Source organism: Pagrus major, chromosome 16, assembly GCF_040436345.1.
Source record: "Pagrus major chromosome 16, Pma_NU_1.0".
Taxonomy (NCBI): domain Eukaryota; kingdom Metazoa; phylum Chordata; class Actinopteri; order Spariformes; family Sparidae; genus Pagrus; species Pagrus major.
Genome location: NC_133230.1, coordinates 9992197 through 10005138, shown reverse-complemented (window position 1 = coordinate 10005138; position 12942 = coordinate 9992197). Strand labels below are relative to the sequence as shown.

The 12942-nt window shown below is 42.5% G+C and overlaps 1 protein-coding gene across 1 annotated transcript; it reads right to left on the bottom strand.

The window, feature by feature from the left end:
• Nucleotides 1–682: 682 nt before the first annotated feature.
• Nucleotides 683–11050, bottom strand: LOC141010317 (major histocompatibility complex class I-related gene protein-like). The gene is made up of 7 exons (XM_073483199.1): nucleotides 10926–11050; nucleotides 8762–9031; nucleotides 7434–7712; nucleotides 3140–3442; nucleotides 2896–2997; nucleotides 2654–2671; nucleotides 683–2488 (listed from the first exon to the last, which is right to left on the bottom strand). The coding sequence occupies exons 1-7, from the start codon at nucleotides 10972–10974 to the stop codon at nucleotides 2439–2441; spliced, it is 1071 nt and encodes a 356-aa protein (XP_073339300.1). The 5' UTR covers nucleotides 10975–11050; the 3' UTR covers nucleotides 683–2438.
• Nucleotides 11051–12942: the final 1892 nt, after the last annotated feature.

Genomic DNA, 12942 nt, shown 5'->3' with positions numbered 1-12942 from the left:
CCTGTCCCGAGGCTCGGTCCGTCACCGACTCCTCCGTCCTGCAGCAGCCGCGGCAACGTCCAACGTCCAACCTCGTCCGCGGCGTCTCCTGATTAGCAGCTAGCGATGCTAACAGCTAGCGATGCTAACAGCTAGCAACAGTCCCATCGCGGTCTTCAGCTTGCGCCAGTAACGAGCCGTCACTTCTACAACACGCTCGGTTACACTCTTAACAAAACAAGCAAACACTCGCATAAACTTCCGCTTGATGACGGTAAATAACACTTTTCCATGAAGTTATCTGACAGTTTGCTCTGACTTAACGTCTTTCCGCTTCTCTCCGCAGCTCTTTCTCTCCTCGTTTCCCTCGCTTTCCCTCTAGTCCCGCCCCTCTAACAATCCGACAGGTTAATCCCCAATAACAGAGAAAATGATTGACAGCTGCCCAAACAAATGAGAACCCGAGTAACAGAGACCTGAGGCGTTCAAAGGCCTTTCAAAACATAGGACATTCTGGAGTTATTCGCCACATTAACCATACAAATATTAACAGCAGCAATACATTTAAAGCCCCACATCAGGACACTTTACCAGCTGAAATAAATGTAATAAACCCATATAAACAGTATTATATAGTAACATTTAATCATTTTCTCTCAGGGTACCTCTTGAAGTGTCGTCACAAATGAGCATGTGGACCAAACTTTTTAAAATGTGAGGATTTTATTGAAAAGACAAACATCAGCACAAAAAGAAAGAACAACACATTTGGGTTTAACATTCATTCATGTTCATCAATGTAAAGGAATTTACATGTTTAGTCTCATAAGTTCATAGTTGTAAATTTGTGGATATACATCTCCCACTCTGCTCACCGCTCATACGAGAGACGCACTGGCTCCATGATAGACCAAACTCCATATTCTCCATCTATAGAGTGGTGCTGCAATAACATGTTTTTGGAGGCTAACCCTGAAGTTAGCATCGACCTGGTTCCCTCCACAAGAAGTCTATGAGATTTTTGAATTGAATTTTGGAATATCAGCAAAAATATTATCTGTGTCAAACACAAGTTTATGATTCTTACATGTTTTGTTCGTCAAAATAATCTTCACAGATGAACACAACTTTTGTGATTAAATTAAATCTCTATTAGTAAAAAGCTAATGTTAGACTATAAACAGACGACATCACAGTCCTGACTTAAACGTCACCACCACTAAGTGTCTTACTACACAATTACTATACACGTTTTCTATAAACTCATCAATGTACAAGTTGTAAAGTTAGAGTTACAATAGTTTGTAACTAAAGTCGACCTGTAAAGACGAACTAGTGAGCTTCATCAAACACTTCAACGTAAGGCTTCATGTCTCCTGAATCTGCTTCTTCACCTGGGTTTATAAGATTAATGAAAATTCATCAACAATCAGTACACAGTAAAATGTACCAACAGTTGGTTGCACAGTATTCATGTTAAATGACGTTTCGACCCGTCACTGAACTGCAGTGGGTATCAGACTGGTCCACTACAAATCTACTGAGCCCTCTAACAGGAGACAATATTCTCTAACCCTGACCTAAACATCTGTAAGCTGCCTTTAAATCCTTCACTCAGCCAAACAAACAAACAAACAAACAAACAACAAACAGCAGAAACTCTGCAGTAAGACCCGGCCTTATATCTACACTGGAACTGCTCAGTCTAAACTACATTGTCTGGCCAAACTGGTTCAACTGGCAACTTCACGAGAATCCCACGGCCCGCTGAGCAGTCCAAACACCACCACTGCCGTCTGGTTCAACTAGTCTTACCATAGATAACAACAAAGTGGAGAAAAAAGTTTTTAAAAAAAAGTGCATGTTTTAACACAAATTCAGACACAGGGAACGAAAAAGTCCGGCCCCTTGACACTTCATTTTTTTTTCAAATCCAGCCCTTCTGAAAAAGTTGTTGAAGAGGCCCGATGTAGCCTGTCTGATCATTTCATACGGGTCAAATGAAACATCTCTTTTTAGCTTAAATTGTTCATTAACAACTCCTTAAAAACAAACTATTTGTAACAGAAAGAACAAAGAAACGGTTCAGTACTTCCATTTACTCCACACAGACAACTGACAGCACACCAACAAACAGGTCTTAGAAGCCCCAAAACCAAACTATCTTACATTACTGTCTCTTCACATGGTGAGGTGTAGCGCTTTGCTAACTCTCTCTTCCTTAATGATAATTAGACCTGCATCATCTGGCATCACCTCAGCTGTACATCATTAGAGGACAAAAACGATAATAAATAAAACAACAAATCAGAGTCATAGAACATAGAACAGTCCCACCTCTTCAATCAGTCCTTTTTATACAACTGTACTTATAGTGCAAGAAGCCATCTTTTACTGTCTTTTAGTTCTGCAAAGCTAAATAAAGCGTCACCAGGAGAGTCGCTGAGTGTGTTTGTCATTCAGGTCTCTGGATTCAGCTGCTCAGAGAACTCTGCGCTGTTGTCAGGAGCTGCAGGTCAGAAACAAACATCCCATATTGAACTTTTAGAAACAATAAATACAGGAAACAGTGTTGAAAAGGTTCATCTGCACAATAATGTGAAACATTTGTTAATCTAAAACATGAAGTGTGAGTCAGATCAGCTGAAATAGAACCAAAGTAAGTTTTACTTACAAGATGGGGGGCGAATGGCTGAAATCAAAACAAAAGACAAATCATTTCAGTCACAGTTGTAAATGCCAGATTATCTTTAGTCACTTTATTCCTCTCTTCTACTCACTCAGACTGAGTATCTGTTTATACTCAGTCTGTTTAGTGCTGACTGTATTTACTTTCTCTGATGCTGGTTTTAATTTTGCAACCTGAATAAAAAAAAATCAACTCAAAGACTGAAATCTTTCCTTTTTCTCTCTCACCTTTCTTCTTTTTGTAAACGATGAATCCAGCAGCACCGATGAGAATGAGAGCAAGAACAACCACTGCAGCAGTGACGAGGACGATCATGTCACTGGGCTTCACTGTTGAATACAATAAATTAAGACTGGTGCAGAAGAAGCAGGTTAGAGCAAATTAAAACAATTAATTAGTTTATTATTACTGTTTTTTTCCAAGATGAATTCCCATGCACTCCCCTTCAGCACCCTCTGATCTCACTCTTACCCCAGTTGGTCCTGATCCGATCTTTCTCCAGTTTGGTGATGATTTCCTTCTTCACATCAGAGAACTGAAACACACAGTCGTACCTCGTCCAGTCTTCAGGTGTGACTGATGAAAGGTTCAGGTCAACACGCATCTGGAAGGTTCCATCGAGGTTGGGGAGGATCTCTCCGTGGTCCACCTCCTCATGAAGCTCCTCTCCATCTTTCCTCCAGACGAGTGAGGCTCTGTCAGGGTAGAAACCTGTAGCGTGGCAGCTGACTGGAGAGGAGGGAGTCTTCTGGAGGAGAGACACTGAGGGAAGCTCTGGAGAGAGTTCAGTGAAACTATTTCTAGTTTGAAACACTGAGACCGAGCAAACTTACTTAACTCATGCTGTAAGAAAGCCCTATAGGTCAAGGTCTGACAGCACCCTCTACTGATACAACTGACAGGACAACTGACGAGTCAGGACACACCCAGTCACACTGGAAAACAGCAGACCAGTCAGTGAGCAGAGGTGTGAGGCTGCATGGACGTTCTGTGTTTTGCTAATGACGTGTGCGTTCTTGAGGAGATGTAAGTTGTTTCTGCTTGTAATTATTGATAATTTGAGGACTGTTGCAGTTTTTGTTATTTTACATGGGAAAGGTTGAATTGTTTACTGTGGTTAAAAGTCAGTATTTAAAGTTCCCTTGTTGTTTAGCTTGCTTTGCCTCTGTTAATATTATGTTCATATAGCAGCTTATTTAGATGTGTATTTGATTTAACTGCTAAATAACATGTAAAGCATTATTGTAATACAGATTTTTTCTTTCTTTATTTTCAGACCACACACACACACACACACACACCTACACACATACATTCGTTGTACGTTACGTAGATTCCAACAACCTCATTAAAGGAGTGAAATCAGATCTCTCTGTCAAAGTGCCTTGATTCTCTGACCGGAATCACAGTCCATGATCTGCCGCCTCAACCAGCTATCTGTTTAAAGAGGTGTGCCCTTAAACATTGGTCCTCGAGCCGGATTGAGTGCAACCAAATAAGAAGATCATGGACAATGCAGCATCAGACACCTCCAAGCACCGGAGCCATCCGCGGAGAGACCACCGCTTACCTGCTTACTTGGAGGACTACCAAGTTGGATTCCAGCCATCCGTGCACCCAGCTCCACATGCTACTGTTTCCCGCTCCTACAGCCACCATAGCAGCAACCCGAGCAGGACATCCAGCAGCAGTTCGTACATTCATAGCAGATCTAGTAGGCGCACATATTACTCTGTTGGTATGTATCTCACTCAGGGTCTCTCAACTGCACAAGCTGCAATCATGGAAGAGAGAATAAAGCAGTTGGAACTGGAAGATATCCGCCGTTCGATTACGCACGAGACTCAAGCTGACTTGGAGTGTAAACTGCTGGATGATCAAGCGAAAGAAGCACAGCGGCTCCAAGAAGAGGCACTCAAAGCCCGAGAAGCACTCACTAAGCGCCTAGAAAGACAGCGGCGCTTAACGAGAGCTGAACAGGACCTTGAGATCGCCAAGCTTCGTTCGTCGATGCTTTCTGATAGCAGGACGCCTGCATCTCACCTGCAAGTCAAACCTTTTCCTGGACTTACCACCGCCAGTACAGGCTGACATGCTGTCATCTACCTACCAGCTGTCAACCCAGTTACATCCAATGCCCGCACCAGTAGTGCGCCCGCGTATTCCTCCCCCACAAGTGGGGCAACGAGTCATTCCAGTCTCTATGGCACCTCCTGCTGGACCACAGCCAATGCTGCAACCTACTGCCACCCCAGCGATTCCAGCTCCCCTGGCAAACCCGACGGCACAGCTCCAGGGTCCAGTACCCATGGCATCTAGATCTGTGAGACTACAACCTGCCCCAGCGTTAGCACCTGTTCCTGTGATACAACCGGTGACACACCCTCGGTGCATGTCATCACCTCAGCACCTTTAGCCCATACGACAGCTCAGGTGGCATCATCTCTCAAGTCACAAGTTCCTCGTGGCCCAGCACCAGTCAATCCAGTAGAGTCCCAGTCTTCAGCAGCGCACCAAGCCGCTTACAGCCACAGCCGACCAGCCATGGAGCCACTTAACACTGCTCAGCATGCCAGCCAGAGAGCTCCACCACTCCTCTCGACTCACCACGGGCAACAGACTGCTCCAGTTTTCTACGCTCCCTACCCTGGTTATGCACCACTAACCGGAGCTGAGTTACTCCTTGCGACAGCCCTTGGAATCCCTCGACCTTCCCTACCAGTGTTCGAGAGTGGCCGGGAGAGTGACTTTGCTTTACTCAAGCTTGCGCTAGACAATGTGCTGGGAAGCAACCTTCACCTTAGCGAGCAATATAAGTATCAAGTGTTGATTGGACACATCAAGCTCCCAAGCGCACTGCAGCTTGCCAAGGCATACATGCATGACCCGACACCATATACGAGTGCACTGCAGGCTCTACAAGATAAGTACGGGCAGCCACGACAGCTGGTCCAGAGCGAGCTAGGTGCCATACTCTATGCTCCTGCTCTTAAGATGGGTGACGCCAACGCCTTCGACTCATTCGCCTTGTCCGTCCAGTCCTTGGTAGGCATGTTAAAGACCCTTGAGGGACAAAATGGATATGAGCTCCACTGCGGCTCCCATTTGGACTGCTTGCTAAGTAAGATGCCTCCCACCTACCGCGATGGCTTTGTTGAGCATTGCCTGTGATATGGTATTCTGCAGACTGGCACCGACAGGACCTACACCCTTCAGGACTTGGCTACCTGGCTCCAAACAAAGTCTCAAGCAAAGCGCATCTCGAGTCGAGCAGCAGCTCTGTATCAGACTGAGACCCCCCGACCGGCTAGGAAAGATCAGCGAATTGTCCAACCCAAAGAGAAGCTGACTGGGTGCTTCAATACCACTGAGAAGGTAAACAGGGAAGGGACAACCAGGCCAGAGCTTACACAGGCAAGGGCCAAATCCAAGCTTAAACCTTACTGTCCATATGGTGACGTCAAAGGGTAATGCTTAAAGTGGTCAAGGTCCTCCTCCATAACGGCAACCGAAGGATGGAGACTTTTGCCGTACTCGATGACGACTCAGAGAGGAGCATTGTCCTTCCTCAAGTGGTGCAACAGCTCAACCTCGTCTGCCATCCAGAGACTCTACCCCTGCAGACTGTGCACCAAAGCGTTAAGCAACTCAATGGTGCATCAGTCTCCCTGGAGGTATCATCACCACTACGGCCATCCGAGAAGCACAAGATATCCAACGCCTTCACCGCAGAAGGACTGGCTCTCACCAAACACACTTATCCAGTTGCCATGCTGCAGCAGAAATACAAACACCTCAGAGAGCTTCCCTTACCACCGGTGAACCGTGCCCAACCTTTGCTCCTTATCGGGTCTGACATGCCTCACCTGATTACCACAGTCCAACCGGTGCATGCAGGACCACCAGGTGGACCTGTTGCCATCTGTACTAAGCTGGGCTGGTCGCTTCAAGGGCCAGTTGATACTGTCCATCTTTCACCTGGGGTCCAGCAATGCCTGCATGTCGCCACCGCCTCAGCTTCCAGTGAGCTTCTCAGGAACGTGGAGCGCCTCTGGCAGATTGACACCTCGCCCTACAGTGAGAAGGCTGCCACTCGCTCAAAGGAGGACCAGCAAGCTCTTACTCTGCTTCAGACAGCCACCACTAGAGTAACAGTAGGTGGCATCTCACGCTATGCCATGCCTCTTCTGCGCCGTAGGACCGACATGGCTCTCCATGCTCCTGTGGAAGCAGTACTCCCCAGGCTTCGTAGCACAGAGCGGAAGCTAGCTAGGAACCCCACACAAGCTGAGTCTTACTGCGCTGAGATCCGGAAGCTGGAAGAAGCTGGTTATCTATCACACACACACACACACACACCTACACACATACATTCGTTGTACGTTACGTAGATTCCAACAACCTCATTAAAGGAGTGAAATCAGATCTCTCTGTCAAAGTGCCTTGATTCTCTGACCGGAATCACAGTCCATGATCTGCCGCCTCAACCAGCTATCTGTTTAAAGAGGTGTGCCCTCAAACTCATGCTAAGTGTACACTGGCTATCACAGTCTAAGCATTGATGGAAAGAAATTTCAGAACAGCCAAAATGTCAGTGTCTACTGATTGGTTAGGACAACATCAAATCTTACAGCTACAGAAAATAAACAGAGAAAACAATGTAATGTCAGACTGACTGCAGTGATAACACAACAGCAGTTCAGTCTGAGCAGACTGTATGAACATGATTGTGTCCATTAAACTACATCAGGTCATGTGATTCTACCTGTTCTCAGCAGAGAGCTCCTCCCAGAGGCCACAAACTTCTTCAGCCACTCAGGGTAAATCACTGTGAGGAAATTCTGAATTTTATTAATTTCGGCTTTGTCAGCATCCCATCTCAGTTTGGTGTTGAAAGCCTGTGGTTTTGGAGCGATCCATGTCTCTGTCTTCAGGTCGACTGATAGGAAGTCTTCTCCATCATAAGCATACTGATAATAACCAACAACCTCTCCGGTCTCATCATCCCACTCACAGCCATTCATCCTCTGTAAAATGTGGACACCTGAGACAGAGACAGAGAGAGAAACACCTCACCTCATCACTTTAAGGTTTAAGATGCCAACAATGAACAGTGATGCAGCGTCCCTGGTTTGAGTCCAAACTATTATAGAGAGGACTAACACAAAAACAGTTTTCTCTAGTTGTGTAGTATAATAGTTATAGTCTGTGAGTTAAAAAAATGTCAAGTCGAGCGTCAGTTGTGTGAGGCTTTGACTGGTGAAGAGATTCACCTACCTGTGTGCAGGGAAGGAGTTTAGTAAGGGGAGGACATATATGCTGGGTGTGTCCTGTATGTTTCTTTGTGTGAGACCATGCTGCCACATGTTAGTTTGTTTGAACTTATTCTGCCAACATGTTCCTGATACGTTGTTGTTGTATCCTTTAAGTTATGTGTACATGCATCCAGATGATGTATTGTTTATATCTTTTAAGTGATGTTTAAATGCAGCCAGTATTTATAATGTGTATCTGCCTTCCCACCAGACCGTGGTGTATTATCTGGAGTTGTTTGATTCCTACTTCCTCTCCTGTGAGAAGCTTAACCCTGTAAATATGGCTCATGGTGTATATTTAGATTCACAATCATTGTGTATTGTTATTGTGTATTACAGAAGACTCATCCTTCATGGATGCATTAATAATGTAAGCTACCTTTGTTCTCATGCACTTTTTGTCTTACTTAGTTTTGGCATGTATTCATATATATTGATCTATATTTGCTGTTGTACAGAAATCATCCATCCTGTCATTCATCCATCCATCTGATGGAGCATTCCCAACTCAATAAATGATTTAAAGGTTCTTGGATCCTCGTGTTTCAATGTGCACACCAATCAGATGTTCTGTGGTCCAGTCATCCCCTGAAGCAGTATTAGTCAGTAAAGTATTCAGTCTTTTTCACTGTGCATGATGAAAACTTTCTTTCAGCCCAGGGAGGCTGATAACATCAATTCCAAATATTTCTGATACAAATCTTACTAAATTATTTTTATAATTATAAAGAACAGTTCATGAAGTAAAAGGTGAAATATAACATTGTACATACTGTACCTCCACTTTGGTTGAAGCGCTGTTTCAAAATATTGATTGTGTCATTGAAAAAAAATGGCAACCACTTAAAACATCCCCAATTGTAGTCCTCCAACTGTGCCGGATCATTTTCCAATACTTTTTTCACCCAGTCGTGTTTTAATTCGATTATCTTTTTGCTGTTGTCGCAGTAAGCCACCAGATTTCCATCAACCATTGCAGTTGAAAAAAACTCTGGGAGGTCTGAGAGTCCAGAAGTTGCAGTGTTGATATACCTCAGGGAGTGTTTCACTGCAGGACAGAAGAGGTTCATACATTCAGTATAAATACACACATCATCATCACACTCATCAGAAATATGATGTCATGGTAACACTTAAGGTTATGGCCTGCCATCTACAGCATGAATCTTCTTATCTAACTTATCTATTACCTATTCTATCATTACAGGGTTCAGTACGGCCCACCAACTACTGAGAAGCATTTTGGTGTTTGGACAGACTTTAAAGAGAAGTTACACTCAAAGTACTTTTAACTATCGGGTTCCCCCTTCTAATATGAACGTGAGCATCCTTTATGGCTGCAACATATTGATATTACACCGTTACTATGATAAGAGACTATATGTCATCTTAGCTTGTGGATATTGTTATATCATGATATAAGTGTTGTCTTTTCCTGGTTTTAAAGGCGACATTACTTGATGTCATTTTCTGAACTTACCAGACTGTTCTACTTGTTCTAATACTTGAATATTGTGATACTTCATTTAGTTATCCAGTCCTCGCATTAATGTGCTGTTGAGGACATTATTATAAAGATATGTATATTGTGTAGTAAAACAGACTACAAATATCGTGGCATTATTTTAAGCTCACATCAGCCCTACCATCATTGAGAGACACACAGAGGTCACAAACCAGTGTCCACCACCAACATTTGTTGGTGTAGTGAAGTGAGTTTACTGTTAGAAGACACACACTGAGTTTGAAAGTTATAAAATGAACTGTGGTTTGTCCTTTCATACTGTATGTTTGCTATTGTGCAATGACTTTCAGTAAAGTTTCTCAATGACTGTTGTTTTTCAGTCCTCTACTGTTCATGAGTTGTTCTGATCGTGGAAAAGGGCAAAAAAACTGATCATCTTCTATAACTGCCTCATCGTAAAGAAGTGTGATGGCCCACACCTCCTAGTTTCTTGTGTTGCTCTGTAGGAGTCATGGTGGGTCGTCAGACAAACGAAAGTCATTTCTATTATTGTTGTATGTTGCTTGTACATTTAATTTGCGTTAACCGTCAGCTCAAATCACTACTGTGAATAAACATGTCTCATCATGTATCTCACTCTGAGTCTAAACACAGGCGAGTAAAAGTGAAACTAAGTGTGTGTTTGCTGCGCGGGAGCAACATGCAAAAGTTTAAAATGTGCAGGACAAACAGCCTCCATTCAGTATGAATACACACTCATCATCACCACACATCTCCCTACATGGACACACACTGGAGCTACAAATCTGACGTCACATGATGTAATGTTGAAATGTTCGCAGAGTGTGTTGAAAGCAGAGGTCAAACAAAGGTTGAGGCTCAGTCCCTGCTCCAACAAATACAAACAAAACTGTTTAGATTTTTACTCGTCACATTTGGGGGATTATTTAAGTTGAACCATTTTGACACACGGGGTTTACAAAGCCCAACATTATCAGTTTCTGAGTGGATTGACCTAGTTGAGGGACTAAAAGAGAGCCATGCTCGGTTTAGAGACAATTCAGAGTGTGATTTTGAACAAGTTATGAAACTAACAGAACAGCTGATGCAGAAAAATGAAATCAGCAGCTGCGACCAGAGAGAGAAAGCTTGATGGATCTGTGCCCACAACTAGTTTGGGAAAAGCAACAAGTGTGTGAAATAATGCTGAACTCAAACACATCAGAATGATATCCTAAATTAAATAGGATGTAATAAGTTAAATAATAAGTTAAATGCTCTCTCTTTGTCCTTTTTGATACTTCTAAGTTCTTACAAGTCCTTTTTTGTTCTGGATAAAGATGGCCCACATCATTCTGCACAGACCCACCCAAAATAGTTTCCTGCCTACTCCACTGGAAGTGAAACTCAAGTCGGAGCAAAGAGTCGAGTGGACTGTGAAGTTTAAAGAGTTTAAAGATTTAAAATGTGATCTAACCTGGTGATGAAACGTGACAGAAGAGAAGCAACAACATTAACGTTCTCATCTTGATTTGATGCAGACGAGTGAGTGAAGGACCGAGCTGGATCAGCTGTTTACTGTTGTTTGTCCTCGCGGAGGGAGGAGAGAGTGTTTCCGTCCTCAAGCCCACAACTAGAGGCAGCCCACACGTTGTTTTGCGGTGCGCGCATATACTGCACATTACGCTAATACCGAGAAAAGACTCGTTTTCAAAGGTTTCCACCGCCCAGGACGTCACAAATACTCACGTCAATCTGATGTAGCCTTTCAAAATAAAAGCCCGTTACACGTTCATATTTCCTTTACATTAGGGTTAAAGTTTTAAAAAAACAAAACTACCTGTTATTACTGGACTGTTCCACTTCAGACTGATAGTACTCGACCTCAGGATGACACCCAGGAAAAATCAGGTCAATCTGATGTGGCATTTCAGAATAAAAGCCCTCTGAAGTTTTAAATTTGACTGTACTCTATGTACAGTAGGATTAATTGTTTTTTTTGTTTTTTTTTAAAAAACTACCCATTATTACTGGACTGTTCCACTTCAGACTGATAGTACTCGACCTCAGGATGACACCCATAAAAAATCAGGTCAATCTGATGTGGAATTTCAGAATAAAAGCCCTCTTAAATGTCAGATATTGTCAATATTTACATGTATATTCAGATGGATATTAAAAGGAAACTCCCTGTTTCCACAGACTAATTTTAATTCAGACTGGTAGTGGTCCACCCCAGAGACTTACTCATATAATATCAGGAAGTTCTGATGTGGAATTTCAAAATTAAAGCCCTCTAAAATGTTAAATATTTATAATATTTTTCTCTTAATTCAGATTGATATTGGGAGGAAATTACCTGTTACAATTACAATCTGAATTAAGAGAGAAATATTATAAATATTTGACATTTTAGAGGGCTTTAATTTTGAAAATCCACATCAGAACTTCCTGATATTAAATGAGTGAGTCTCTGACGTGGAGTACTATCAGTCTGAACTGAAATTAGTCAGAAACAGGGAGTTTCCTTTTAATGTCAATCTGAATTTGGGGAAAATATTTCAGATACTTCAAATTTCAGAGGGCTTTAATTTTGAAAGTCCAGTAGTTTCTTTTCAATGTCAAGCTGAATTCACATGGAAATATTGAAAATATTTGACCATTAAATTGGCTTTTATTTTTAAATTCCTCATCAGAAGCTCCTGATATTGTGTTCATTTTTACGTTGGACTAATTATTCACACTGATTAACTGCCATGGCCTCCGTCTGCTAAGGCTTCAATGTGATCAGAATGAGGCTGGTAAAAATGATTTACGTGAATAATCAATAATCGTTCAATGAATTCAACAATTAATGAACAGAATGACTGAATGAATGAATGTGAAATTGCGTTCATAGGTCTGTGCTTTTATTTTGAATTCTGTTCTTGGACTGCATTACCGTAATATGTAGTATAAACAGGCACCACAAATTACTGGGGGCTAGTTTGACCGGGGTTTTCGGAGTGGAGGCGGGCTTGACTGCAGTACCACACGACTTATGTAATCTGACCCTTTATAAAGGACAAAAATAGTCCAGACCGCCGTCCCAAACGATCCAGTCCTCACCAACACCCCTCACATACAGTAAAGTGTTGACAGTGAATAATACAGTTAGTTCGGCAAAGTCCTTCTCTTAAAACGGACCCGACCACAGAGCTGACTGAAGAGTTTGTTTTGTCTCCCTCACTTCCTTCCTTTTTCACATAACTATGATGATTAACAACAAAAAACAGATCAAAATAGCTTTGATTCAGAGGTTGAGTCTGACTAAACCTGTCTTTGAGTTCAAGTGAGGGACACTTGATGGTAAGACTTGCATTCATGCTGGTATCTTTTAAAAGTGAATTAGTTATAAATCACCCTCATGAATGAACCAAACATCAATAACGGTCTAATTTTACTCATTAACCATGATGATAAAGATACAGAAAAATAGAAATTCATAAGAAAAC

What these genes read in the sequence shown, in the direction of transcription:
- LOC141010317 (XM_073483199.1), bottom strand. Translation starts at nt 10,974, where the DNA reads ATGAGAACGTTAATGTTGTTGCTTCTCTTCTGTCACGTTTCATCACCA. An exon ending in GAGCTCTCTGCTGAGAACAG is followed by an intron (nt 3,443 to 7,433) that starts GTAGAATCACAT and finishes AACTCTCTCCAG; the next exon opens with AGCTTCCCTCAGTGTCTCTC. An exon ending in TCGGATCAGGACCAACTGGG is followed by an intron (nt 2,998 to 3,139) that starts GTAAGAGTGAGA and finishes TGTATTCAACAG; the next exon opens with TGAAGCCCAGTGACATGATC.